Source organism: Pseudopipra pipra, chromosome 12, assembly GCF_036250125.1.
Source record: "Pseudopipra pipra isolate bDixPip1 chromosome 12, bDixPip1.hap1, whole genome shotgun sequence".
Taxonomy (NCBI): Eukaryota; Metazoa; Chordata; class Aves; order Passeriformes; family Pipridae; genus Pseudopipra; species Pseudopipra pipra.
Window position 1 is genome coordinate 5,003,919 of NC_087560.1, and position 27,996 is coordinate 5,031,914.

Here is a 27,996-nt window from a genome sequence, read left to right on the forward strand (position 1 = left end):
ACTGTAAACTTGTGTTGGACACTCACTGTGAACATGTGCTGGGTTTTTAACCTTCTTGGTTGTGCCTTTTCTTTTGGTAAAGTTTTAGTAACTCCCTCAATGTTACAGAGATCACCCTTTATAAGACCAAATGCTGATGGTGATGATTGCTGTCACCACCCTGGAATGGCAACCAGTTTACAGCCCTAATACCCCAATAATTACTCTAACAGCCCTAATAAATTTCAAATTTGAGTTTGGATTCTCTGTGACTACAAAGCACTACGTCTCCTCTGGTGTGTGAGTTTGGCAGCTGGGCAGAGGTTGATCAGGGCATGGAGAGGGATGAACACTCACCAAGATGATGCTGCTGAGCTCCATTTATCAGCAGTGAGACAGGGAGGCTGGGACTCCTCTGTGATCGTGTAAATACACCCAACCAACCCCAACAGCACCTGGGGAGGGGGGGGCAGCAGAACTTGGGGAAGCTCAGCTCTCCCTCTGAGCAGTTTTGGGTTCTTCACAGACCTTCCCTGGGTGCTCTGCTCCCACACAGACCCTTCCCAGGCTCAGCCCCACACTCAGGGTGTGTCCCAGCTGAGGATGTGCAGGAAAGTGCAAATGAAATGATTCCCCCTCACGTGGGAGTTAAAACTGCCCTCAGACACCCCAGCTGTGGGGAGACACTCCCAGCAGTGCCAAAGCCTGGGATGTAAAATTCCTATCTGCTTTTCCTGTTCTGCTGTGCTCTACAAACTGCCCTGGGCCTGGAAGGACTGTCCCCATGGGAGATCTGCTGCTGGAGCTCCACAGGGTGCAGGAGCAGGTGCAGAACCAGCACAGTCTCCTGCAGTTGTCATTCCAACGTGTCCCAGGGTGAGGGACACGGGGTGGGTGCTGTGCAGCACCCCAGGGACTGGGGGGTGATGGGTGCCCCATGCAGCCTGAGCCAGGGCAGAGGATGTGCCAGAGCTTCCTCTGCTATTCCCTGCATGGATCAAGCACTGAATTCTGGCCAAGGATCAATGCAAAGCTGCTTTCCCAAGACTTTTCAGTGGTGCCCAGTGACAGGACAGGGAGCAACAGCCACAAAGTGAAACACAAGTTTCACCTCAACATGAGGAAGAACTTCTTCCCGTGGAGGTGGCAGAGCACTGGAACAGCTGCCCAGGGAAATCATGGAGTCTCCCTTCTCTGGAGGCATTCATTCCAAGCCCAGCTGGATGTGCTCCTCTGTCACCTGCTCCAGGTGACCCTGGTTGGACTGGATGATCTCCAGAGGGTCCTTCCAACCCCAACCATTCTGTGATTTTGGGACTTCAGAGTATTTGGACCCACCAGTGAGTGTTTGCTCTATTCCAACCTAACCTGTCATGGTTTTCCACACAGCAGGTGAACAGACAAGTGAAAACTTACACCATCTGCAGACCAATGAGGCACAAATTTGCAAATTTGTTTCCAGCTCTGTGAGAGTTTTTGCCTCAATACCTTATGCACTATCACCTCCCCTCCAGTGCTTCTAATAAAGCCCCTCTATGACCAGTTTTTATTTTAGATACCAAAGATTTATTTCCTTTTTGTTAAGATTGGGCCCACCCTTCATCTAAGGACATCCTCTGCAAACTTCTGAAGGCCCAGTCTGGGATTAATGTTCTGGTATCACACGAACTTCCCAATTCAGGAGGAACTCATGACAAAGAACAGATGACAAAATACATTTCTATATTAAAATGAGACAACCAGATCATATGTAAAAGCTTGTCAACTGTAATAAACTAAACCAGAGCTCACTCAGTGCTTATCAGAGGGTTATTACTGATTATCATTCAAAGCAGACCTTCTCAGCAACTTCGAGGATGATTTTTAGAAGTAAAAACCTTAATCTGGGCATCAATAATGTAAAACTGTTACATTCATTATTTCTCTGTTTTACTAAGCTCTCCTTCCCCAGCCCTTCTAGGAGAAATCATGCCTGTTTGACCCTGAGCCTCCTCCAAGTACCATGGAAACATCTGAATAACAAGAACGCTCATCAAAATTTAAACTTCTTACAGCAGCGCCAAAGGCAATGAAATTTTTATTGAATTCCAAAGCCCTCATTTTCCACACAAAGCACAAGAAGCAGCAGACAGCCCCGTGCATGACACAGGCCTGGAGCCTTTAGGCTCTTGTTTCCAATTTCCAGCTATTTCCAGCTGAAACCCTCAATTCCAGTCACTGGTGAGCGAAGCTGCAGGAGAAGCGTCTGTTCAGATCCCTCCTGTCCCTTCCCAAATAAAACACCAACAGGGACCCTCCACCTCTCCTGAGGCTGTTTAATGAAAGGATCTGCAGCACTGTTTTGATCACTGTTACTTCAGGACTTAAGGATATTTATTGTGGAGATATATATATATATATGAACACCTACACAGCAAGGCCGGGACAAAATGAACTGATATTTAATTTAAAAACTTGTGTGATATTCCCCCTTCTAGAGTTCCTTTCAGAGAGAAGATAAGTAGGAATGCAGACAAGTTGTTCACTTTTAAGGTGACTTTTAATCCCATACTGCTTGGTTTTGGTTCTCAACCAAAAGACCAAATAGCACAGTACTTTTGGTTTTAGAGGAACGAGCAAAACTACACAACTTCCTGTCATATATATCTATATATATTGTATCTATAGATATATATAGTGTATATGCAGATACATATATACTGTATCTATCTATCTATATAGTGTGGGTATAGCTGAGGTCTCCATCTACAGTGAATGACACCCAAATACCTTGTTAAGGAGTTTATAACTTGCCAAATCAGGAATATGGCAAGTTTTCCACCACTATTTTCCTCCTTGAATTGCATTCTTCAAAACCTCAAATCCTAAGTTTATAACTTTTCAGATAATTTTGATCAGTGAAGATAAAAAATTAAAAAAAAATATCAAACTTTATTCTTAAATTGTTCCTTTTGTCAAAGATGCTCAAGAGAAGGGAGGTGCCTGGAGAGAGGAGAAGGGATTGGAAAAGGGAATGAATGGTCCTGGAGTGAACAGAGCCCTGGACAATCAGATGCTTTCCCATCTCTGCCCCTCTGGTGGGATTGGGTGGATGTTTAGGAAGCAAATCCCATTTCTGGGCCCTGTGATCGGGGTCAGGGCTGGACAGAGCCACTCGTCCTCTCCAGGGCACAAACCAGTCACAGCTCCAAAGGGACAGATTGGGAGATGCATGTCCTGAAAAATCAATGTTTGAGTGTCTCACACGGGGCACTAAAACAGCTGGATACATTTCATCTTAATTTTTCTGTGTCCCAGTCAATTTTTTAAATGGATTCAATACCACTTCATTTCAGCAGAGTGCAAAAATACATTCATTAGTGGTTATGAATGATTCAGGTTCCATGGAGCTGAATACCAAAACAGGAATAAATATGGATTTGAACTGAGCATGATAAATAAATCATGGTACTACCCCCTGAATAAGGAAAAAAAAAATCAAATATTGGGTATTTGCTCAATCAAGTAGTGCTCTGAAGTTTGAGCACTGCACAAGGCAGTAGGATCCTGGGGAGAAACAGCAGGAGAACATGTATTTTAGGAATCTCCTAACTTTATCCCATAGCAAGGGGAAGGAGGAAGTGACAAATTAAAGACAGCAAGCCCTGACATTTCCTCAGCTTGGCCTGGTTCCCTGTGCAGCCTCACAGCAGGGCAGAGCTGTGGGCTGAGGAGCAGCCAGAGGCCACAAAGGACACAGATTTTAAGATAATTTCAAATCTTATACCATTTGTTCATGGAATACAGATGACCTCAGCTCACTTGGGGAAAAACCAGACTAGATCTGAGAACAGCAAAAATAATTGATGGGATCAACTCAGCCTCTCTCATGTTCACCAGGGCACGGTGTGAACGTTCAACTCACAGGAACCAGGCACATCCTGGCACTAAAAAATTACCTTTTTTCTGATCAAGTTAAAAAAAAATACAGAGGGTTAATGCTTTTCCATTTCTTTGTCTTGTAAGGACACAAATTCTGTGGCTGCCTTTACACATCAATTCCCATTTATCCAACTGCTTTCATTTCCAGCTCAGTGAATGCAGGCCTATCTTCACATCAAAGTCCCTTCTAATTTACAAATCCCCAAAATAACCTTAATTACAATCCACTTCAAGAACAGCTTCCCTGTAAGGAACAAGCAAACAAGACTTTGCTGTTTGGGAAGAAATAACTAAAAGGATCCAATAAAGGCCCATAAAAACATGTCCTGGTGTAGTGGGGGAATAAGGACAGGCTGGCTCAGCCTTTCCCACGCAAGCTGGGAAAAGAAAACTAAATAAATTAACAGACTGGTTCAAAATAAAGAAAAAGGGATGAGCTGAATACAAGATGTTTATGGGGGGGATGGGAGCAGGAGATGGATTAACAGGAAAGAAATCCATGGTGGATTGATAAACAATGGAGAAACTGCTCAGAAAACCCCCAATCTGCAAATGGCTGGAGAATGAGATAACGCAGGGGAAACTACAAGTATTCCTGCCCTTTAGTTCACTCCTCCCAGGTCTGTGCCCTTGGACACTGCCAGGAGGGACTGGCAACACAGAACCTTTCACCCCTCACATGCCCTGACCATGTCACACCCTGTGGCTGAGGGAGAGCACTGAGCAGGACTGGGAATGCTCAGCCACCCTCCAGCCCTGACGGCAGCCCCGGGCCCAGAGCTCTGTCCCTGTCCATCCATCCCGTGGGATGCTCCTCTCCTGCTCCCACAGCAGCAGCACCTTCAGTGGGAGCTGGAACACTGAGATCCTGAGGGAAGCGTCAGCTGGGGCAGGTTGGCACCAGGGGAGAGCCCTGGCAGAGCTCAGCAAGGGGCACTGCAGTACAGACCCTCCTGAGGCACAGCCAGGGGCTGCAGGGAACAGACCCTTCCACAGCTTGGACTCTGCACCATTTCAGCTGGAATCATGGAATGGTTTGGGCACTTTAAAGTTCATGTAGTTCCAACCCCCTGCCATGGCAGAGATGCCACTCACCAGAGCATGGTATGGTGAACCTTAAAAAACACTTCACTGTGCCCAAAGATCCAAAGTTACAAATTTAAACAGGAGTTGAGTTACTGCTGGGTGTATTTGGAATTATATTTCTACTTCTCTATGGCTGAAAAGAAACACCACACCACCGTGCTGTACCAAAATATATTCTGATTGCCCTTTCTAATTTAAAAAATGGATTCTAACCACTTAAATACATAAATATACAAAATAAACCTGGGGCGATCTTTATAAACTGTACAATTAGTTGCACAAAAATCCTCTAATTCATCTCTCAGCTTTCCAGAAGTACTGAAGTTGGAGTCTGGGGATGTTTCTCACCACCCTGCACAGGTATAAATTTGCCAGCTTCTTTTGCCTTTACTGTCTTTGCTTATCTTAAAACACAACCCAGCACACAAGTCACTGCTTCCAGTCACAGAGCAGGGATTCAGAACAGGAATTCAGAAAAGCACACCCCCCAGTCATGTCCTTTTTTCTTCAATAAAATCCAGTAAGTTTGGGTTTCCTCAAGGAAGATAAATCAAGGCAGGTATTACAGATAAGGAGTATATCTCAAATCCAAGGAAATTTTTGAATTTTGTAATATTCAACAAAATAATTCTTCCTGGCAAACAGAAGCAGACTGCAGAGCATCCACACATTTAAAACACAAACTAGGAACAGGTAATAGATTAGGAAGGTGTAAGAGTCTCCAGGAGTCACACTGCAAATGAGTAAATCAAATAGTGACCAGAAACAACCCCCAGAGCCTCCCTAGAGAAAAGCTGGTGAGTAACTGAAATGACCTCTGAGATCACCAAGTCCAACCCAGCACTGCCAGGCCCATCACTACACCAGGCTGCCAAGCACCACATCCAGAATTCAAATACTACACTTGATATTCTTCTGCACTTTAAAGAAATTTCTCTTTTACTTAGAAAACAACTACCAAAATTTATAATCCCATGTGAAACTAAGGAAACCGAGTTCAAGTTTTGCAAGAGAACCAGCTTAAGATTTGAAACCACAGTATTCCAAGTTCTCCAACTCCTGATCTGACATGTCTGTGACTGATATGATGATGCAGAGCTTTGCTGACAGTCACAACAGTCCATGGAGAGCACTGAGAGGCTCCAGCAAAGCTTTATTCCTTGGGAGCTCCTGCTCTTGCTTACAATCAGCAAAATTTTACACAAGTGAAGAGGTTAATTGTTGAAATCCTCAGTTCTCAGTGTAATCCTGCCAGTTGTTGCCTGCACTATTCCAGCTGTAATCAAAGGCAGGAGCAGGGAGATTAGCAACTCTGAAATCACTCCTATAATGGTTAATCACACTAATGATCGTTTAAGCAAATTAGCAGAGCGAGAACCATGCAAGTGCAGATTAAGGATGTGACTGGAAGGGAATCACTCGGTGCCAAGGACAGCGGCACCGCAGCTCCTCCAGCCCCACAAGCCCCAGCTTATGCCACAAAACCTCCTTCCCAGCTCCACAAACCCTCCAGTGGTTCTTCTCCCTTCCCACTCCATGCAAATTCCTGCAGAGCTGTCCAAAACAAAGCTTCAAGTAATTATCTGAAGCACAATGATTTGAGCCTTATGTTTTGTTCTGCAGCAAAAAAAGAATATAACAGGACAGTGGTCATGAACTCTTATTTTTCTATTATCCTCTCACTAGAACCACCTCCTTAAGACATGGATTCTTCTGTGGCATTTCACTGTGTGCCACAGGAAGCATACAGGCAAAAGATAAACACTATAAATCAGAGCTATGTTATTGTTGACATTGTCAGTAAACAAAGTTATTAATTATACATGTACTGGGAAAGCTGGAGAAAAATTATTTGCCCAAAGGAGAAAGGAATGGCAAAATTATATTTTAAAAATTCTCCCTAAAGCATCACACAGAGCTTATATAAATCATTAGAATTTAGTGAAATGTGTGTTCCACAGCACTGACTCAACTCCCTGAACTATGAGCTGCTATAAACTCACCTCAAAAGAGATTTTCAGTACAGAAAACTGGCATATTTTAAATTGTTCTTCCAGCCTCTTTGGCTCTTCACCGTGCACAAAGCCTCCCTCAGCTTCCCAAACCCCCCTGTGGGCTGGCAAACATCAGCAGCAGCATCCCTGTCACAGCACCACGGAATGGGATGGGTGGAAGGGACCTCAAATTCCACCCAGCTCCAATCCCTCAGAGCCCTGGCCATGGACACCTCCAGGGATGGGGCAGGCACAGCTTCTCTGGGCAGCCTGTGCCAGGGCCTCCCCACCCTCCCAGGGAAGGACTGACCACAGCTCTGGGTGTGACCATCCACCCAGTGGTCCATCCCACAGTTCCATGTCTCTCCAGTTTAGAGACAAGGATGCCACGTGAGACAGTGTCAGATGCTTTGCACAAGGTAGATGACATCAGCTGCTCTTCTCTTACCCACCTACACTGTAACCTCATTGTAGAAGGGCCACCAAATTTGTCAGGCACGATTTGCCCCCAGTGAATCTGTCACCAATCACCTCCTTACTCTCCATGAGCCTCGGTGCAGTTCCCAGAGGGATCTGCTCCATGACCTTGCTGGGCACTGAGGTGACACTGGCCTGTTGTTCCCTGAGTCTTTCAGAAAGGATATTCCATCAGGATAAACAAAGAACAGTAATTTGAAGCCAGAGTTCCAAAACACTCTTGAGCCGGATGAATTAAGGAGCACGAAGCACAACTGTTTCCAAAGGCTGCTAAAACTCACATCTCCTTCAAGTCCAACTCCACTCTGCAACACCCCCATGGAAAAAATACACTGTCCTGCCCAAGGGAACTGCTCCTTGTGTTTACAGATCCGGGCCTTGACTGATTAGAAGCACTTTTGGGGAAGGTTTTGCAACTTGCACGGCTACAACCATTGCAGGCAATACACTTACACTCCTTCCTAAAGAGAAATCCTTACCCAGCCTACATTCCATGTATTAGCTCACCAGGGATGGGGGGAGGTTCCAGTGGCCCTTTCAAGTATTGTAACTTCTGATGAACAGCAAAAATCCTTTTATTCCAATTGTATTCACAGGACAAAGTACTTTAGTGAAACTAAACCCATCTGATGGAAGTCAGAGGCACATAACCTGGGGAATGTCACTTCCAGAGCACAAGGGTGCTTGGAGTTACCCTACGGGAAAGCAATTTATAGCCTCACTTGTAAAATGCTTTGTTTAACGTTACACTGAGACTATACTTAAGCTCCTAAGAATGTGAAAAAGGGAGATCACAGAAGAAATCTTTGAGTCAGCACTTGAAAATAAACAAGAGCAGCAGAGCTGCCAGAAATCAGGACTGCTTAGAAGAATAGTATAAAAATACCCTTTTGCCATTTATTAACCATTAACTAGCCTGCTGTGAGCCTGGATTCCTTCTATCCAGCATCACAGATCCTGTTCCCACTTCCTTACAGGTCTCCTTACAGCAGCCCTCAGAAAAGGGCACCTCAAAGTGTCACTGAGGAGCATAAAACAACTTTATTCCGCAGCTCACACCTGCCCCAAAGGCCTCCCCACCTCCTACAGAACAGGGTGTGCAACTCCCACTGACACCACAACCAACAAAACCCTGTTTACTCCAGGAATCAAAACTCCACAGTGATTTTCTTTCACATTATTCTCCTCACGAAGACAAACTAATTAACTGCAAGACTGCAGAGGGAATAAGCCACCACAGATAACAACCCGCCCCCTTCCCACAAATTACTGGATTGTTTCATCTCTGTAACTTTGGGATAAACTTCCCTGCCAGGGACCAGAGTTTGTATAATGAGACATCCAGTAACAGCAATAATCTGGCTCCCATTAGAGAAATCAATCATCTGGTGGGATGAGAGTCAGCTTAATGATCATAAAAATTTAACTTGAAAGAAAGTGTATGTTCACTTTATGGTCCGGGCTCTCTCTGGATGGATTTATGGAATGCCTGGTGTTCTTCAGCAGTTCCACTTTAACATCACCCTCAGTTTTCATCACGAAATTTAGTGGTGAGAAAACAGCGCAAAAGTTTCTGTTGAAATGGATCAAAAAAAAATTAAACCCCATGAATTCAAAAATTCAACGTAAGAGTTTGAGTCAACCAACTAAAATGGAAGGATGACCCTGATACACAGAGAAAAATACTTGCCATTTAGGGCACAACTCCTATAAAAAGAGCTCTCACTTAGAGGAAAGAAGGCATTTTAATGAGCTGCTTCTTTCACACATTCACATTTCTTGGAAGTCTTTGGCATGTGCAACTTAAAAATTACTACTGAATCTTTCAGCTTTTAGTTTGCAATTGAAATTCTGTCATCTCTTTTTGACAGGGAATAAAACCAATACCAAAAACCCTATAGCCTAGTTGAGATCTACTGTATCTTTGAATCTTTCCAAGTATCCAAGAGCGCTTGGAACCATGAGCCAGCTGGGCTCACCTTTCTTCTTTCAGGCATTGGCTTCAAAAGTAGTAAATCCTGTGCTGGGTATGGCCTGTTCCTAAATAAAAAGTCCATTTTCAGTTTGGAGACCAGACAGACACGTCTAAATATGAAACCTGGGCAAAACCTTGCCTTCCCTGTCACTGCCTGTCTGGGCCAAAGGCACCGACGGCAACCTCAGCCTATTGTTTTAAAAGCCATTTTTGGGGAAAAAAGTACTTCTTTCCCCAAAGCAGCAGCTGGTTGAAACCCCTGTTAATATGATCTTAATTTATTAGAAATTCTAGCCGAGAGAGAGCCCAGCTTTTACAATTCCCTCCGTTCAATATCACTTTCGACGCTGCAGATATTTAAGACACTGCTGCTTAATTTAGGAACGTTTTCATTATCCCCAAGGATTACTCAAGAACATTTACAAGGAAAACCATTTGTGCGAATTGTATGGGTTACTGATAATTTGGTTTTGTCTTTCTTGATGGTATTTTTTATATATATATCTCACAAAGGGGTTCTTTTTGAATTCCGAGTGTGCGTCATCTTCCTGGCAGTTCTGGAGACATTACCTCCCAGCCCACATGCAATTCCATTATGGACCCTCAGCCCAAAGGATCTGTCCTCCAAGTAATAACCCCTACTCATTTTGGGCTGTTTTGCAACTGTTTTTTCAGCACCACAAAAAACTCTTTGAAAACTATGCAGCACCTCTGTAACACAAAGAAAGCTTTCCCAAATATAATCCGACTGTCCAGGGAATTACAGATGTTTTATGGAAAAGCACCTCACGATTCATGGTTGTCAAATACTCAGAAAAGACACTTCTCTAAAACAACAGGGCTCTCCTGACACACAATCACCATCCCCAGACCACTGCGGGGTCGCTCCACACAGCTCTGGGATGGAGTCCAAGCCCAGACCTGCCACATCCCTGGTCCTTCCTGCCAGCCAGCAGGAAGTCCTGGCTGTGGGAAGAGCACGTGCTGCTGGGTCTGGATGCAGCAGGACCGTGACATTCCCAGTCAGGGGTGATCAAAGAGCGGGATCGATGCCAGGGGGACACATCCCATGCCAGCACCTCCGGAGCAGGTACACCCATTTCCAGTTCCTCACCCCAACCTGCCAGGGTTGGATATGCCTGGAGAGCTGGACATCCCTCACTCATCCCTCTGGAGCCCAGTTTAAACCAGAAACAGCTGTTGTTCCAATGGGTGCCCAGTCTGGGGCCTCCACACCCCACGGACCAGGGGATGGTCCATACACGGGTCACACATCACCCCTGTCCTCACCACCAGCTTCCATGGATCATCCTTGGCCACAGGAATTACACTGTGATCACATGCACAGCACAAGGCACCAACAGCAGCTGTCTCTGCTCAACCCTGACCCCAGGAAAGGTGGGAAAACCATCCCAGCCCTGGGCTTCCCAGTGTTTTTCCCCCTTGGACACGGCAGCACAGCAGAGATCAGGGCTTGGCAAGGCTCCCTGAGCTTCTCCCACAACAGCTTTCAGTGCTCCCTGACACCACCACTGAATGTTAAACACTTGCACTGCTACCAGGGAATGAATCCTCCCTCAGATTCCAGCACAGCTCATTCATGAGTTTCAGAAATACAATTAAACAATTTTTTGTGCTCCTATGAAGAACTGTGGCAAGCTCTCTTCACCAAGTTTTACTGTCCTGTGGTTCTGAAATATGGCAAGAACTGGATAAATGTTTCTCCTGGTCTTTGAAAAAATCAAGACAGACCAAAAAAAAAATTTACAACCGTTCAACTACAGAAGAAGATTTAGCCACTGAGCAGGAACTGAGAGGTTCTGCTGAGCCCAAGTCCTATGGGCAACAGAAATCAGATCCCACAGTCTTTGAACACACAAGTGTGATTTTTGCATCGTGCAAAGAACATTTTATTTTTATGGATGTTTACATTTAGTATTAAAAAACTACACATGCCCTGTAGATGGGCTCTTTTGGTGTCCAGGTAAACCTGAAGAAGTGATGTAGCTTTAAAATAATGCTGCCATCTCCCTCCTACCCCATGTGTGTCTCTGAATAGGTGTTTGTGACCTTTTCACTGGCAACATCATCCTTGAATACAAATGGGACAGAGGCAGAAATTCCTCAGAAACTATCTGTATACATATTTAATTGGCTTCACAAGCAAACTATACAACCCCATAAACATTAAACTACACTTAAGAGCAGCAGCAAGGGCTGTTTGAAAGTCTTTTTGGACAACACATTGAAGTGCAAAGGTGGTCAAACTGACTGTGAGTTCAGCTTCCCCTCACCAGACTGCTTTTGTTTCATATCACTACAGAAAAAGATCATTAATAGAAGTCTCACTACATTTTCAAGGGTAAGAAATAACTCATACAAAGCCAAGGTGTTCTTTTCTCTTCCAACAGCTTCCCCAGGCAGAGCAGTTCTGGGATAACCAGCAAGGACAACACTCTGTCCCCTGTAGGAGCCTTTGGCAGCCTCAGGTTTAGAGCAGCATCTCCTGAATCTCTAATTGGGCTGCAGCCTCTTATCAAGATACAGCTCTGAGCTTAATTAGAGCCAGAAATCGATGAAGCTCATTGAGAAAGTATGAGAAAGGTTTGGGCAATTTTCGGTGATGGTTCAAATTTCTTCCCTGGAATTGTTTCCAATAATAACAAAAGCTTAATGCAAAAATAAGAGTTACCCAGACATATTGCTCTGCTGCTGCAGGATTTAATGCTACAGTTTCTGGAGCAGGATGGCACCAGCTTTTACCAAAGCAGCTGCCACAGAGAACACTGGAAAACAAGTCCAAGATTCTCCACATTGAGGCTCTTCCTTCTGCAGCTCTTTTGATTTCATTTTATGACCAACACTGCAATTAAGGTATTTTTTGCTAGAATAAAGCTTTGCCATTAGCAACAGCCTTTTCAGCTCTACTGAAAATATTTCCATTATTTCTTTTCAAAGCAAAACCCTGATAATTCTATCAAAGCACTTCTTCTGCATTTGCTTTTCCCCATACAATTTGCTCTTGCAGCACAGACAAGGCAGTGATCAGCCTATTGCCACATGCAACCTCTGATTTACCACTATAGATACCCAAAATTAAGGTTTTCTTTTTCTGTTTTTAATTGTAGTTACATTAACACAGCGAGTCATTTAAGATACACTATCAGACACTGAATGCTGTCCTAGACAGCAAAAGCTGACTTTGTGCTACTCCAAAAACTCACTGAAAGGGAATTACATGGACAACAACAATAAAGAGCAGCTCTGCCTCCTCCCCCACAAACACAGGGATTCATTTATTTTCTAGACTTCAGACCTGCCATATCAATTTAATAAGGGGAACGAAAATGGAAATGTTTTTGGTTTATTATTTTCTGCTTCATTATTAACTGCAGTAAATATTTCAACAGAGGGAGAGAAAACTCATGATCCCCCCCCCCCAGCACCAAGGCAGGGGCAGGAAGCCCATGCTGTGACCTGACTCCAGCCCAGCATTTGCAGCAATCCCCAGGGCACTGGGCATGGCCATCAATTTGAAATATTTCCCAGATGAAACGTGAACTCACAACCTTCCCACATTTCACTGCCGCTCCGGCGCGGCCCCGCCACCGCTTTCGGGCTGGGCAGATTAAACCCAGCGACGACCTGTTTCCCCAGCTCCTCTGTCATCACTGTCCACCCTTATCTAAGGGAAATGCTGTGGATTCTTTCACGGCTGGGGACAGCAAAACACATTTTCCCAGTGCTCTCAACTCATGGCACGTGTTGTAAACAAACCTGGTCCCCAGCACGGGCGGCGAGGGAAGAGCTCTGTCAACAGCCAGGAGAGATGTCACTGCAGACACCCAATTCCTGCCTCCCCCACAGGAGCAGTGCTGCCCTGGCCTGGTCTGGGACTGGGGTGACATTGGCTTTTGGCACCCAAGGAAAAGTGAGCAGGTACAAAAGTGCACACAGAGTTTATTGTTTGAGATTTGGCCCTACAGACTGTCTCAAATGTGGGATCCAGCAATGTTCAGCTTTAGGGGGAGACTCTCTCAGCTCCAGGTCTTCCCCCACAATGTCCCATGTTCTCTTCCATATCAAACCACTCCTCAAATGCACAAAGACTGGGTGTGTAACCAACGGGTCCATGAAACCTCCAATCACTGAATCCTACAATGGTTTGGCTTGGAGGGACCTTAAAGCCCATCTTGTCCCCTCCCCTGCCACGGGCAGGGACATCTTCCACTAGACCAGGTTGCTCCAACCTGGCCTTGAACACTTCCAGGGATGGGGCAGCCAAAACTTCCCTCCAAAGTGAAGGGAATTCTCTTAACTCCACCTCCCAGCTCCACAGGGTAGATAAAGAGACTGAGGACACAAATTGGTACAGTCCTCTCCTGGACCCTTTAGTGCTTTTCTAGTCCAGTACTCCTTCCTAGTTAAAGTCATTTTTCTGATTCAGTCCTTCTGTTGCTGTGTGTAGGGAAATTAAATCAAATCAAATTTTTAAACCCCAACATTAGGGCAATAGAGGGCTCCTCTCACACCTTTCATTTATGACCCAGGGGTTCAACAGATGACAGTGTGAAATACATGGCATCTTTAAGTGAAACCAACAGGATCTAACTGCATTAGTTCAAGGTACCATTTATCCACATTGAAAATGGTGCCAAATTTAACAGAAAAACCCCATGAACTCCCAGGGTGATGACTTTACACACCTGGATGCAGCTGGCAATAAGCTTTCTGCAGCCATCTCCCATGGACCCCAGTAAAACACAGGTATTTCCTGCCAGCTGAGCACAGCACAGGCCTCATGTGACACCCCCGAGGGTACCCCACCCTTTAGGGATGGTCAGGAATTCCATCCTCACTGCCATGGAAGAATGAGTATTCCAGCAGCCAGCCCAAGGCAGCTTGTTGGGACCACACCAGAGACATGTGTTGCCTTCCAGGGTTTTACATCCTTGCTAAAGGACAGAGAAAAGCTGCTCTTGGAGCACAGTAACCTTTAATGAGCATTCCTTTTACTCTGGCACAATTTAACCTTACAATTGGATAAAGCAAGTTGTTTCAGGCTGGAAAATTCAGTCAATCTGTCCCTGGCACTGCTGGGAAATCTCAGGGAAGAGACACCCCAGGACCTTCTTTTCACTTTCACTGCCCCAACGCTGCCAAGCAATGGCACCTTCCCCAGCCCTCAGCACAGAGTCCCTCTGAAATGTTCACAGAAGGGAGAATGGATTGCCTGCCTTGGCACAGCCCCAAATGTGCTGCTGAAATCTCCCAACAAAAAACCCAGGGGCTTCAAGGAGAGAGGCAGAAAAATAGGAGAGACAAGGGAATTAGTACCCAAAAAATGGATTTCTTCTCTGAAATTCTGTCAGACTAATTTCCAAGAATGGCAGAAGGAGCTTAAATTAAGTAAAATCATGCTGTTATTAGGTATAAGAGATGACAATTTCTCTAGTCCAGAAGGAAATGATACAGTGATCAGATAACAGCTACTCAAGCCATTCAACCCTTCACCAAAGTACAGTAATGCAGAAATACAATTACTCCCCACAGTGACCTCTCAAAGGAAAGGAGAATTAAGATTACAACTGAGAAGTAAAATCAGAAATGCCACTATCTAAAATGCATTCTGTAACATCTTTAATATATTATAACACTTAAGCATGAAAGGATTTTCTTTCTAGTGCCAGAACAAAAAACTCAGCACAGAAGAACTGGCAGAACATATTCTCAATCTTTACAACCAACTGAGGAAATCCTTTACATTAGCTCAGATAAGGAGCAAAAGAGCTCTCTCCAGCTCACTTTCATCCCCCAGTGACCTGTCTGGATGTCCTACACTGAGGCTATAATCTCACTCTTATCCATGACTTGCTTAATTGCATCGTATCATTAATGTTATTAATTGCTGCCACTGCCCATAAAACACAAAGCCAATTCTGTAAAATATAGAGGCTGGAACTGAATTAAACCCAGCCCAAGGTGGGGTGTGAAACCATCAGCAAGTGCTCTTAAGCCTCAAGCATGTGAGTACTTCTAAGAGCACCAAATCCTTATTTTTTGGCCAAGATACAAGGTAAGAAAACGTGGGGGTTTTTCTGCATGACCAGAATTTGCTGGCTTTCTTTTTGGTCCCAGAGGTTTTATCTACATGTAAGCCTTTATTCATGGTTGTTCAGTGATTCAATTTATCCCCTCAGAGCAACGCTGTAGCACCAGAGTCCTGGTAAAACAAGTCAGTTAAACTCTTACAAGGACCCTGCACACACGAACCCCTTGTGCATGCCATGAAACTCCACCTGAAGAATTTTAAACCCTTATTAAAATCCAGTTAATAAAAATAATTTCCTCACAGAATGTAAGAAAGGCCAAGAAGGCAAACTTCCATCTGTATTTTTCCCCATCCCTTACCAAGTCTACTTTCTTTGCTTACCAAGTCTGCTTTATTTTTTTTTTTTAAAGTAAGATGTTTTAAAGACAGCATTATCAATATTTCAGTGCTGTTTCTGGTAAGAACAGCTTGCAAAAGTAAGCAGAACAGTTATACACACAATAAACCAGCACATTACTAAATATCTCAGCTTTTATCTTCTGTCAAGCTCCTTGAAAACAACAGTATATTTAAGGATTATCAAAAATACATTACATATGTCCTTTCCAAAGACAACCTACATTGTGGTACTACAGGTCAGCTTCCAGATGTGATCAGCCACGCTGTGGCCTTTGTCCTCCTTTAAATAAGTGCGTGGCATTTGGTATTATATAAGCATATAGAGCAGCTTTGAACCATGCTCAAATTGTGTTATACAATATTTGACTATTTATGGAACTGTAAGCAGTCTGAATAACAAATCAGAGTAACACACCAACATTTACAACAGGACTGGAGGGCGGTTCCTCATCGTGGGTTGGGTTTTGTTTATTTTTTCATGGGGCACCAAACCCTGCCAGGGGTTTTACCCAGGTAAAGCAGGGTCTGTAACAGAGCCCAGGACTCCTGTGGGAAGTCTCCAGGAGAAGTGCTGTCCCTGGCAGCGAGGTCTCTGCCCTACCTTGCACCGTGAGCTCTGCCTGGGCCGCCGCGGTGTCGTTGCCGCTCTCGGCGATGCAGGTGAAGGTCCCAGCGTCGCCCTCGGCCACGTCCCGGATCTCCAGGGAGCCCCCGGCCAGCAGCTGGAACCGCCCGGACCTGGGACACAGACACACACGTGACTCACGGACACCCCCTGCACGGGGCACTCCTGGGTGCCAGGTACACAAAGCCACATCACAGACAGCATTTTTAATTACACCGTCAAGTTCCAACCTCGGCTTCACGTTTCCAATGAAGTTCAACCCCATCAATTCCACAAGAGCAGCTCATCTCTTTTGCACTTGCGGCTTCCGTTGTTCTTAATTAAATGTGAGCTGAGGTATTTAGTCAAGAGCGACCAGGACTGGAGAAAAATGAAGTGTCGTAACCACATCATTAAAAAAAATGCATTTTGCAGATGCAGCTGGAATGACTTATTGCTGAAAGCTGAGTGAATATAAGATGACAGACTTTACAGCACAAGGAACAGTAATGCACATTAGACAACGTATAGTAATTGAATTTTTGTGAAAAGAAAAGCCATTTCTGTAAGATGAAATATTGCATTTCTGCAAGATGAAATATTGCAGAAAAGATACAGGTTAAAAAAAACAATTCAAAATACAAATTCATCAGGTGACAAAGTGTCTGTACAGAACTTCCCCCTCTGACTTGTGAAGGGGGGGAAGAGTTTCTTATTCAATCCTTATAAGCATCTGCTTTTGATGCTAAATGTAGGAGATAAATGTGGCATTTGATCTCAGTGCAGCACCCTCAGCTTCCAGCCACATCCAGCCATCACTGCCCTTTACACCACACCACAGATTTGTTCAAGCCTTCCAAGATCCTTCAACACTCCAAGTTTCCACAGTAAAATGCCAAGAGCAAAATGCCAAAAGACCCCAAGCCAAGACACAAATCGTGCCTGGATGCTGACCCAGAACCTTTCTTAATTCCAGTTGGAAGAGCCTACCTGGGGCCCCCTGCCTGGCATCCTTGAGCCACAGCTTGTGGGCAGGAAGGGATTGAATTCTGCCAAAATAGGAACTAAAAATACACTATCACAATTAATTTTGGTCCCTACAGAGAGTGGCCAACGTGCAAAAACCAACCTCGTTGAAATTCCTAGAATTATGTTGGTAGGACCAATCCTCACCTGCTTGGAAAAGGAAATTGTTGGGACACAAAGATTTTGGCTCCTCTCACTAATCACCACATAAATATTGATTTATGATACTTCCATAACTGCTGATCAAATGCCTGATTCAATGCATTTAAAAGCAGAGCAAACAAAACCATTACTGGAATTAAGTGACAGGAACCAGTGTTAAAAGCATCCAGAGATGTCCCTATTCAGGTATTCCATAAGGAAAGCCATCCCACTCCCATGAGTAACAGGAGGACCACAAAAGGGTTGGTTTGGAAGAAGTGTAGGGAATTTGAGTGAAGATATGAGTTTAAAAAACATATGAAGAGCTTCCCAGGTGCTGAGAATGTCACTGAGGCTTCTGTGTGTGGGAACAGACATGGTGAGGCTGCACTAAAACCAGGCCTAAAGAAAAACACAGGAGTGAGACAAGCCTGGGCCTTGACACATCCACACAGGAAGTTTTCTACCTTCTTTTATCATGGAAAACACCTGCTTTGATTATTTGTTCGTCCGTTTTGGCAAATTAATGTGAGTAGCAAAGAAGGTGCTGAGGGCTGGGATGAAACCTGGGAGAACTGAAGCCAACAGGGACATGTGCTGGATGTGCCAGGGACAGCCAGGACACAGGCAGGGAGGGAGCTGAGCCTGTCAAGTCCCAAAGGAATGGTAAAAGGCTATTGGAATAACCTCATGGATAACAGGATTCTGAGGATATCAGTGCCTTTTTCAGGATATCCACCACTGTTACCCATCCCAAAGCTACCTGGGCCTTAGGCTGCTCCTTCTCCCACTGCCAGCCTCTGGAAAAGTAACATCTCCATGGTGAGGCACCAGACTGCTGTGGTTATGAACCAGCAGTTAAGACATTGCTAAAACTATTAAAAATTAGTGGTGTTGCCACTTAGGCAACAAAAGTTTGTCAGAAGAAAAGTTTGTCACAAACCACTTGTGACCCGGTGGTGTTTCCATGGATTCTCCTTTTGGCAAGGAACAGGGTTATACAGTGCTCAGCCATCACTATGCTGTGCCATGTTTATATTCTCTGGGATTATTTTCCTCAAGAAAACCCAGAGTTGAGCCCAATCTACCAACACATGATCCATTACAAATTCAATGGGAGAAAACAAACTCCTTGGTGATTCCCTGTGTGTGTGCATTAGCTGTGGAAAAATCCTGGGCTTAAATGAAAACTGCCTTTGCAATAAAGTAAAAACATCTTAATTTTGTAAGGACAATGAAGCATTTCCACAAAAGAGTGAAGAAATCAGATTTCAGGCACTGGAGACAAAGAATCAGCCTAATATAAAAGTGATAACATAATTTGAAGTGTCATTAAAAACAACAAAGATTGATCATTCAGATGTCAGGGAAGAGGAAAATCAAATTCCAGCCTTTCACATGCATTCCATACATCCCTCACTCACATACCCCTAATACACAATTACTGAGCTGCTCTGGATGCCTCACTCACAGGCTTTTTGTGTTTCATTATCACAAAATACAGTAAGCCTTTATTAATTTACTGTAGTCAAACTGCCAGTTATACCCTCAGGTTTGGGCTTTTTCCCCCCCTCTTTTAAATTACTATTCCCAAAACATCTTATAATCTATTTGCTGTCTTGGTAAAGTACAGCAGATAAAATTAGACAGTAAATTAGATTATTTTGTGGAATCTACTACCAGAAAAATCTCCATAATTACTCTGCTATGTTTAACCTTTCCTGAGCTGGGCGAGTGTAATTCACTTCGTCCCAATCACTCTGAGAGCCCTGCAAACGGTAATTGTGTAATAATTAAAATATCACACATTCCTGGGAAGCACTGAAGAAAAAAAAACCTGGAATATGGATGTGATCACACAAGTAGAGGCGGCAGCAGCATAAAATGAACGTGGCACACGAGACCTCAGCTGTGCCACCTCCTCGCTGGGGGGGATTATCACCTGCACAACCCCATTTGCTGCAGGGGTTTTTCAATGACCTGAAGTTTTGCTGAACTGAAGAGCCCCAACCCACTGCAGAGTTTGCTCCACTTCAACAGCCTTGTTAAAGTGTTGCAGCTCGAGCCCTTCCAATGGTTTAATTTCAGGTGCACCATCTCACCTGCTGCAGCTTTTGAAAGAATTTGTGGCACCTGCATTTGTACTTTCCCCCCACAGAAGTGTCCTTGTGAAGGTATAAATCAAGGTACAGCACAGAGATGGTGGAGCACATCCTGATCCACACATGGGCAAGTTTTCAAAGTAGATCCTCTTCCAAACATTTCAGACTCTTGCCTGTGTCCCAAGCTCTGAAACCCCCCTGGCAGCCACCTGAAACTTCACTTTCCAAGTTCAGAATTGTCAAAAGCACAATGTGACTCTACATGTGCTGAAAAACAGACCCTCCCACAGTAGGATCCTTGCCCAGACCAGATATTTAAACAAAATTTAAATTTTATGAAAGGGCTTTTCTAAAATTTTTAAGGAAGGCTCAAAGTTGGCTCAAGTCTGAAAAACTCTAACCAGTACAGACCATTTCCATCCCAGCCTCGTGTGTCAGATAATACTGACACTACAGCAGATCTCACTTCAGGAAGTTCTGCATAAAGGACCTAAGATTTATTCCAATATTTACATGAATTCCTATTTTGGCAAGAAACAGAGATGTCCCTATCCCTTCCTTCCACCTCACTCAGCATTCTCTACATCCCTGGCAGAGATATTGCTCATTCAGAGTTTATGGAGGAAATCCAGCTGGAAAAGCAGGATGGATATTCCCACTGCTGAACCACATGGATAACGGGGAGGGCTCCACTGAGGTACCAGCATTACAGACCCACTAGCCCAGCACTCCCTGCCAGGGGTTAGACACGAGTCCAGGGGCTTCCTTCAGATTCTGAAGCTCGAATTTGGAGCTAAATCTCAACCTGGAACAGGGTTTGGCCTTTTCCTTTCCTTACAATCAATGGAGTTTTGAGAAAATTCCAATTTATCAAGGTTACCAGCTGGACTGGTGAGCCAGTTCCATGGAAGGCTGTCAGCACAAGTCCAGCACCTTCCCAGTGCCTGTTACTGGGTCCGATTTTCCACCCTGTGCCATTTTCTCTCTGGAATTGTGCACACAGCAAGGAAGGTCTCAGAGGAGCAGCCCAAAACAGCAACACCTTGAGCAGGGCACAGGGCTGGGGGGAGCACTGAGACCCTTCCTCCCAACACTCCCTTGCTCTCCAGCTCTGAGGAACCAGAACTTCCCCAGGTCCCAGGTGAAACTCAGGTCATTCATATTCTTTGATGGACTTCTTTACAAAGAGCCAAAAAGTCAGTGGTCCAGCAATTATATTTCTTTAAAATCTTCAAGTCAGCAAGTTCTGAAAGGACTCCTTGAAGTTCTAAGAGCTTTACTACAATGGAAACTCTGAGCACTGTGTTCACTTCAGTTTCTCACCCAGCACTCAAAGCTTCCTTCTCTTCCACTCTAATTAATTTGGGAAATATTTTATCACAGCAAACTAATTTCACAATATATTGCATTACAGGCTGGCTGTCAGAACAACTGCCAAGACTGTCATCATTCAAGTTTACTCACATTTATCCATTAACATAAATCTTATTGCAGTCTTCAACAAATAATTCATCACATTTAATCACCTTCCCTTCTTTTCAGGTCTTATAACACGTAGTTAATTCCAAAGCCCCACCACTCCCAACCCTTAAAAATAATCTGTTTTTCCCAGAAGTGCAAGCTCCTATCCATATTCTCCTTAGCAATGCAGCCTGAAAGGTAAACATTTAATTTGCCTTTAGATTAATTACCACAGTTGGGACAAAAGTCAAAATAAGGTTGTGTGTTAAATCATTTCACGAGGGGTCAAAATTAGGGACATACCTGCCCAAAACATCCAAATTTTGTTTCCTACATAGAGACATGTGTCAATATATATGTATATACCTACATATATGTATGCTAATGTCTGGTCTGCGTGTATGTCTAAACAAAACCCATCATTTCAGAGCTTTTCCCAGAGAGAAGGTACATTAAAACCTGCCCAGATAAAAAGGATCAGTTTTTACTTTGGCTACAGAAAAGCCATGCTAAGAAAAGTCGTACTTTTATCACAAAAGAGGATTTCAGTACAAATTAAATGTGATTTAATTTGTAATTACATTAACAGACCATGCATAACAAGCTAAGGTAGCTATTTAGCAGCAGTAACTGCAGGCTTTACTCCAACAAAGAATCTTAATTTCTGGAGATTTTCCAGTTATTCTATTCAAACAAATAATACAATGGCTGTTGGGGTAAATGGAGTTTAAGAACTCTTTGTTTTCTGCTGGTTGAATCTCTTCCTGTTAAGCCACAGTCACCAGTGTCAGACTTAGGAGCTTTGGCACACTTTAGGGAACAATGAAGGCATCTTATTCCTACAGAGGGGAAAAAGATGAAATTCCCTCCTTTATCCACCTTAAAAGTAAAGTCTATGGTGAGCACACATTTCACTGACAAAGAAAAAAAAAAAAAGCTTAGTGTTGCAAGAAGAAAAAAGAATTAAAAAGTCAACTGGAACCTGTTCTTGTAACAAAGGGCCATAATACTAAAAAACTAACACTTAATATTCTGGAAAATCAGGTCAGACCTGGTTCAAATTGTGTGCATATAAAGATCAAGTATATTTAGTCATGTTATGCCTCAGCCCTCCAAAACAATTTCTCACTCTGAATTTTGAGAATTGAAAATCCCTGTGCAGCCCTCAGGAGTCATCACGGGCAACCTCACAGAAGAGCTCTTAAGGGAGTTCCAGCACTGTACTCAGGTGAGGGTTGGAAAATCTGGGCTCTGTATTTCCAAAACCCAGGAGAAAATAAAAGGAGAGCTCTCTGGTAGCTGAGCTTTAACCTCCCTGTGCACTGAACATGCCATAACCCAGAGCAGGATGGGGTGGGGGGCAGCAAAAATTCATAAAGGTGTGACACGACACCACTTTACACACAAGGAAAACAAATTAAGCTCTTACCAGGCACGTTTATCCTGACATCTCATCCCACTGGGCTGTGCAGCTCTGAGGAGCCTGCAGCAGCCTCCAAAGGCGAGTGATTTCTTACATTTATGACGAGAAAGGCTCTAAATCCTGGGCCATCAGCCCGACACGGCACCAGCTCTCAGGGCACTGAGCTGTCGGTCACCCCAGGGCTCCCCCCAGCCACGACAGCTCAAATTACGAGCCCCGGGACCTTTTTAATTTAAGAGTTGCCAGAAAAAGAGATATATTATATCACTGCTGCTGCAGAGACTCGTGCCCTGCTCTGCCTTTCTGCAGCAGCCACGCCACGATTTCCCTCTCCTTGTTCCATGATTAACCTGGGGCTCCCTTAATCTCCCCGCTGGCTTTGGGGGACACGGAGAACATTCAAGTGCCTGGTTGTAATCTCCTGGTTCTGGTAAGTACGTTCATTAGAGGCACAAAAATGGTCTTGATAAGATTTGTTCTGCTTTTTTCATATAGATTTTCCACCACATTATTTTGAGTGAATACACCAGCAGTGACAATGTGTTTTCACTGGATGCATTTCTGAAAGTCCACACTGTTTTTTTTAATTGTGCCTAACATTTTAATATTCTATTTTCATGAGAAATCATGTAATTGTGCTTTAAACACTTATTCTTAAACTCCCGTGGAACATTTTGACACATAATGGACATTTTCATTGCAGAAAGCCAGTGTAGGGCTTCACACACATAATACACCAACACAAAGTTGTCTTTGTTTTCCTGCAGAGTCCTTATTCCCTTAATTGCTTCTTTTATTCCAGTGGCAATCTAAAGGTAATACATTCTTAATAATCTTCCTGCTTTAAGTAAGATTTCTTGGTTTCAGATGGCTGCAAAAAAACAAATACTGTGAGACTGTTCCACAAATCTCCTGAACTACATCCCTTGTCCCAGCACTGCCGGCGGAGCCCTCCAGCACTTGGGAACCGGCTTCTTCCCCTCTGCTTTAAAATTCGGTACGAAGGAAGGTGGGCATTAATCCAAACCCCTATTCCTGCTGTGAGATAAAGGTAAGAATGTCAGCCACCACTCACCCTTCTGTGAGGAGCTCTTCCTCATTTCTTGTCCACCTGATGGAGGGAGTTGGGAATCCCGTGGTGACGCAGGGGAACAGGGCGCTCTGCCCGCTCAGCCTGGACAGGGCCGACGGCTGCCTCAGGAACGTCAGGGGCTGCGGCTCCTCGGGCTCTGCAAAGGTGTTGGACACAACAGAACACCAATAAAAGCCCACACCAAAACCCAACGAGCCAAAGAAAACCACAAATGAAACCTCCCATTCCTTTCCTGCATCTCCCCAGGATCCCATCACCACCCCACCCACAGTCTCTGCCGGAGCCTCTCCCAGCCTTGTTACCATTTCTTCCAGACATCCCCACCTTTGGGATTCTCACTCTTCCAACTCCCTGGGAAACTGTTTCAGCTCAAAGCTACAGCCCTGAAACTGGAACTGCACCAGCTAGTAGAGATTTAGTGAAGAAAGGTTCAGGTTTGGGTTTGTCCAGCCAGCCTTGGGCGATCCCCTGGCTCCATCAGGGAGCTACTGAGGAAGTGCTTTTACATGCTGGAAAATGAAATTACTGCAGCAGAAAGTCATCCTAAGTGGAATAAAACAACCAGCTAATGTGCACACAAGTACCACAAGCTTTACATCCCACCAGTTTTCCATCCTTATGAAAATGGGAATCCTCTGAATTAGTTTTGCACTGAGTTGGGATGAAGAGGGATTTGTTTCTTTTTTCCCTTCACCTTAAGAACAAGCACAAGCCAAGTGCACATTTCCTCAGTGTGTTACTACAGTTTGTACCCTCTGTGTCTACCCTGAACCAGAGCAAACGAGCTGTACCCAGGAGGTACAGCTTTGGGCTGAGTTAGTTACTCCCACTGCTCACGCTGCACTAACTGCTGCACTCTCAGTAGTCAGATGTGTGTTTGAAGGTGTGATGACAGCAAAGCTCCAGAACTAGACAAGCCCTCAAATTATTTTTGGCCACCTAAATAGGGCAGACTCTTCTGCACCTCCTCTGCTTCTGCTCTCTTAAGCACCTTCTGTGTCTCATCACACTCAGACGTGGCTGTGTCTCACTTGGGCCCGATGTGATACTCGCAGGCATTTCTGAGAGTTGTTGTTTTGCTGTTCTTCAGCTCAAAATACTAAAAATAGCACAGGAATGTTCACAGCCCCGAGCTCAGGGCACACACGTGCTCCAAGGTACAGCCTGAGGAGGCTGCCAGGGATCTGAGGAACAGAACGGGTGGAAATCCCGTCTCAGAGCCATCCAAGGCAGGGGCAGACAAGCTTTGAGCAGTCCTGGATCTCACCATCTGTTTGGGGCCCACACAGGAACCATCCCACGGCTCTGCCCACGTTCCCTGTGAGCAGGAACTGCTCTGCCTGCTCCAGGAACAGGGATACACCAACCCTTACAGGAGGAGAGGAGCTGGGACCGTTCACCACAGACACAGCCCATCATTGCTCCAGGCTCCCAGAACAGACTTCAGCTCCCAGGTGAGTGCAAACTGCATCCAAAAATCAAGGGGGTTTTTTTTCCCCTTGTATTCCTATGTTTGAAAGTACCTGCTATTAACCAGTATAGCTCAGAAATGTACCCTCCTGCTCAGTGACAGCCTGGTATAAGAAAAAGTAGAACATTTAAGAAGCAGAACATCGTCCATGGATGTAAATCCAAGTGTGTGTTGTGTGTATTTCAAAGACTGGGAAGCAGAGCAGTGGGGTCACTGTCAGACACATATCAGATAACAATTTAAAAAGGGAATAAACTGAATAAAGAACAGATTAATTCAAATCCTTCTTTCAAATACATCTCAGACCAAACAATCAATTATGGGGCCAATCAAGATTAAGGGAGCTTTCCCTTCAACAGCTTAATCCCACTTTTTTAAAAAGCCTGCTGGGAGGGATTTCACAAAACTTCACTATTGATACTTTCAGATTCATGACCAAACAAAGAAACAGCATCATTTGTATTCCCTAACAGAATTCTATTTAATCATCTTCAGCAAAGCATTAAAAAAGCAAGTAAACCATATCTAGAGCCAAAAGAATCCAAAAGATCAATGCAATATGGAAGTTTATCAAGTACTCAGTGTACCAACACTTGACATCAGCACTGGACTTCTGTTCTTATAAAAATATCTCAACATTTCAGCACAACAGGCATTGCTAAACCTTCCAAAGTAAAGTCATCTTCCTTTGGGGAGCTGGAGAATTCCTAAAGGGGCCCATTGTTAAGACAATCGGAATTTCCTGAATATTGGGACAATTAAAAGCCCCTCAGCTGAAGCATCCCGAGAGTGAGGGACTAAGCACCAATTTCTTTGGGAAAATTCAGCAGGAGTTGAAACACGGGATTCAACCTGAGAAACTCAGAAATCCCCACATGTTTATACTCAAAGAAACAGCAGATTCCCTCTTTGCATCATGTCACAGTGGAAGTAAGTGTGGGACTCCTGAAAACAGGGACTTTAGAAAACAATCTTTCCCTGAAATCCCTTAAAAGCTGAACATTTCAGTGTGGCAAGAAGGCACAGGAGAGTCTCCAGCCCTTCTCCAACCACTGCAGAGGCAGAAGGAGCCCCGTGTCCCAGCACGCCCGCGGGTACCTGGCAGGACTGTGAGCTCGGCCTCGTCGCTGTACTTGGGGCCGGCAGAGCCCTCCAGGAGGCAGCGGTACAGCCCCCGGTCGCTGTCGGAGGCGTTGCTGATCACCAGGGCCCCGCTGGGCAACTGCAGCACCCGCTGGTCCAGCGGCACCGGCTGCCGGTCCTGCTCCCACCGCACGAACGGGGCCAGGTCGGCGTTGGCGTCGCAGCTCAGCACGGCACTGCCGCCCCGGGGCACCGCCGTCGGCTCCGGCTGGCTCGTGAACCTGGGCAGGCCTGCACAGCAATGAAAAGAGGAACAAATCAGAGGCATTCGGTGCTCTGTGATTCCTTCTTCCTTCAAAAAGGGTTAACAAACAATCAGTCGGATCAGAGACTTCAACTTGATGTTGAAGGATGCAGAACACCCATGGATGGAAAACACTGAGCGGCTCTTCAGTGCAATGGGGCAGAAAAGGGATGGATTTTCCATCCTCTCTCCAATTCTTGAGCTTCCTACTACAATCTGTCACCATGTGCTGCTTATCAGTGACACCCTGGTGCCAAAACTCCATCTCCTCTAGCCCTCCCTGTCCATATTCACTACCTTTGATTGCCTAATAAAGTATCTAACACATGTACTTCTTAAGTTAAACGGTACTTTCTGTAATTTCCAGCTTGGATCCTTATTTGCTTTCCAAAAATCCCTCAGGGTTTCTGTGATTTCTTTTTAAGCATCCGATCTTTGCTCTCCAGTTTCTGCAGAAATCTTTGGAGAAGCAGCATCTGATGTCACATGGTCAGGCTTTTCTCACTTCAATGAAAAACTTCTTTACTTGCACAGGCTCATCTCCAACTGTTACAAACTTTCTCCCCTCTCAGAATAATACCTGGAGGCTCCTTCCACAGCTTCATTCCTCTGAAAAACTTTCTGTTTCTAGTTTCCCCTCCCACTGTATTTCAAACCAACTTCTGGTCCTTTGATCTTGACCTTGTTTTGGTATTAATTATTTTGCATCTTTGATATTTATCCATTACTTCCTCCCTCTAAGGTATTCATAGGCATAAAAATCACAACTTCTTTCTTTCAACTTTCCTCCTGCTTAATGAAGCTACAATCTTCAGTTCCTTGCCCTCATTCCCCAACGTCCTGTGCACCTTTAAAGGCACAGAATGGCAGGATAACCTGGGCAGGAAGGGGCCCAGCCACAGCAGAGTCGGCTACAAGGTCAGAGGGTTACTCAGGGAGTTGTCCAGTCAGACCCCAAATATCCCCACGGATGGAGACTGCACAGCTCTTGGACAACCTGTTCTACCACATGAGTGCCCTCACAGTGCAGAACTTCCTCCTAAATCCAGTCAGAACCTCTTTTGCTTCCATGCCCCCTCCTGTCCCACCACGCCCCACTGGCAGAACGACACATTGAGAACAAACATCCATGGAAATATTACAAAACTGAAAACACCTTCCCAAACCACTGAACCATCTCAGTGGCTCTCTGCACACTGCCAGGTTACAATTAATCCCAGAACCCACCAACTCACCTTCTTTTCTCGTAAATCCTCCATCCCTCTTGTCCCAACGCAGTGCAATCCCAAGGATATCCCTGGACCTGCCTGACTTTGCACACTGTGCTAAGAAGTTCCACCCCTGCAGCATTATTTAACTCCTCCTGTGAGACCCTTGAGGCCACAGCAACAGTACCAGTGTCTCC

General features: G+C 44.7%; 1 protein-coding gene across 12 annotated transcripts in view; it reads right to left on the reverse strand.

The window, feature by feature from the left end:
* Positions 1–27,996, reverse strand: part of NEO1 (neogenin 1) — a 169,824-nt gene that overhangs the window by 74,635 nt on the left and 67,193 nt on the right. For all 12 annotated transcript variants that reach the window (XM_064668564.1, XM_064668563.1, XM_064668559.1 and 9 more), the window contains exons 3-5: positions 26,303–26,578; positions 23,716–23,869; positions 16,485–16,621 (exon numbers count right to left, since the gene is read on the reverse strand). In XM_064668564.1, the coding sequence (XP_064524634.1) occupies positions 16,485–16,621; positions 23,716–23,869; positions 26,303–26,578 (567 nt within the window). The remainder of the gene's footprint in view (positions 1–16,484; positions 16,622–23,715; positions 23,870–26,302; positions 26,579–27,996) is intronic.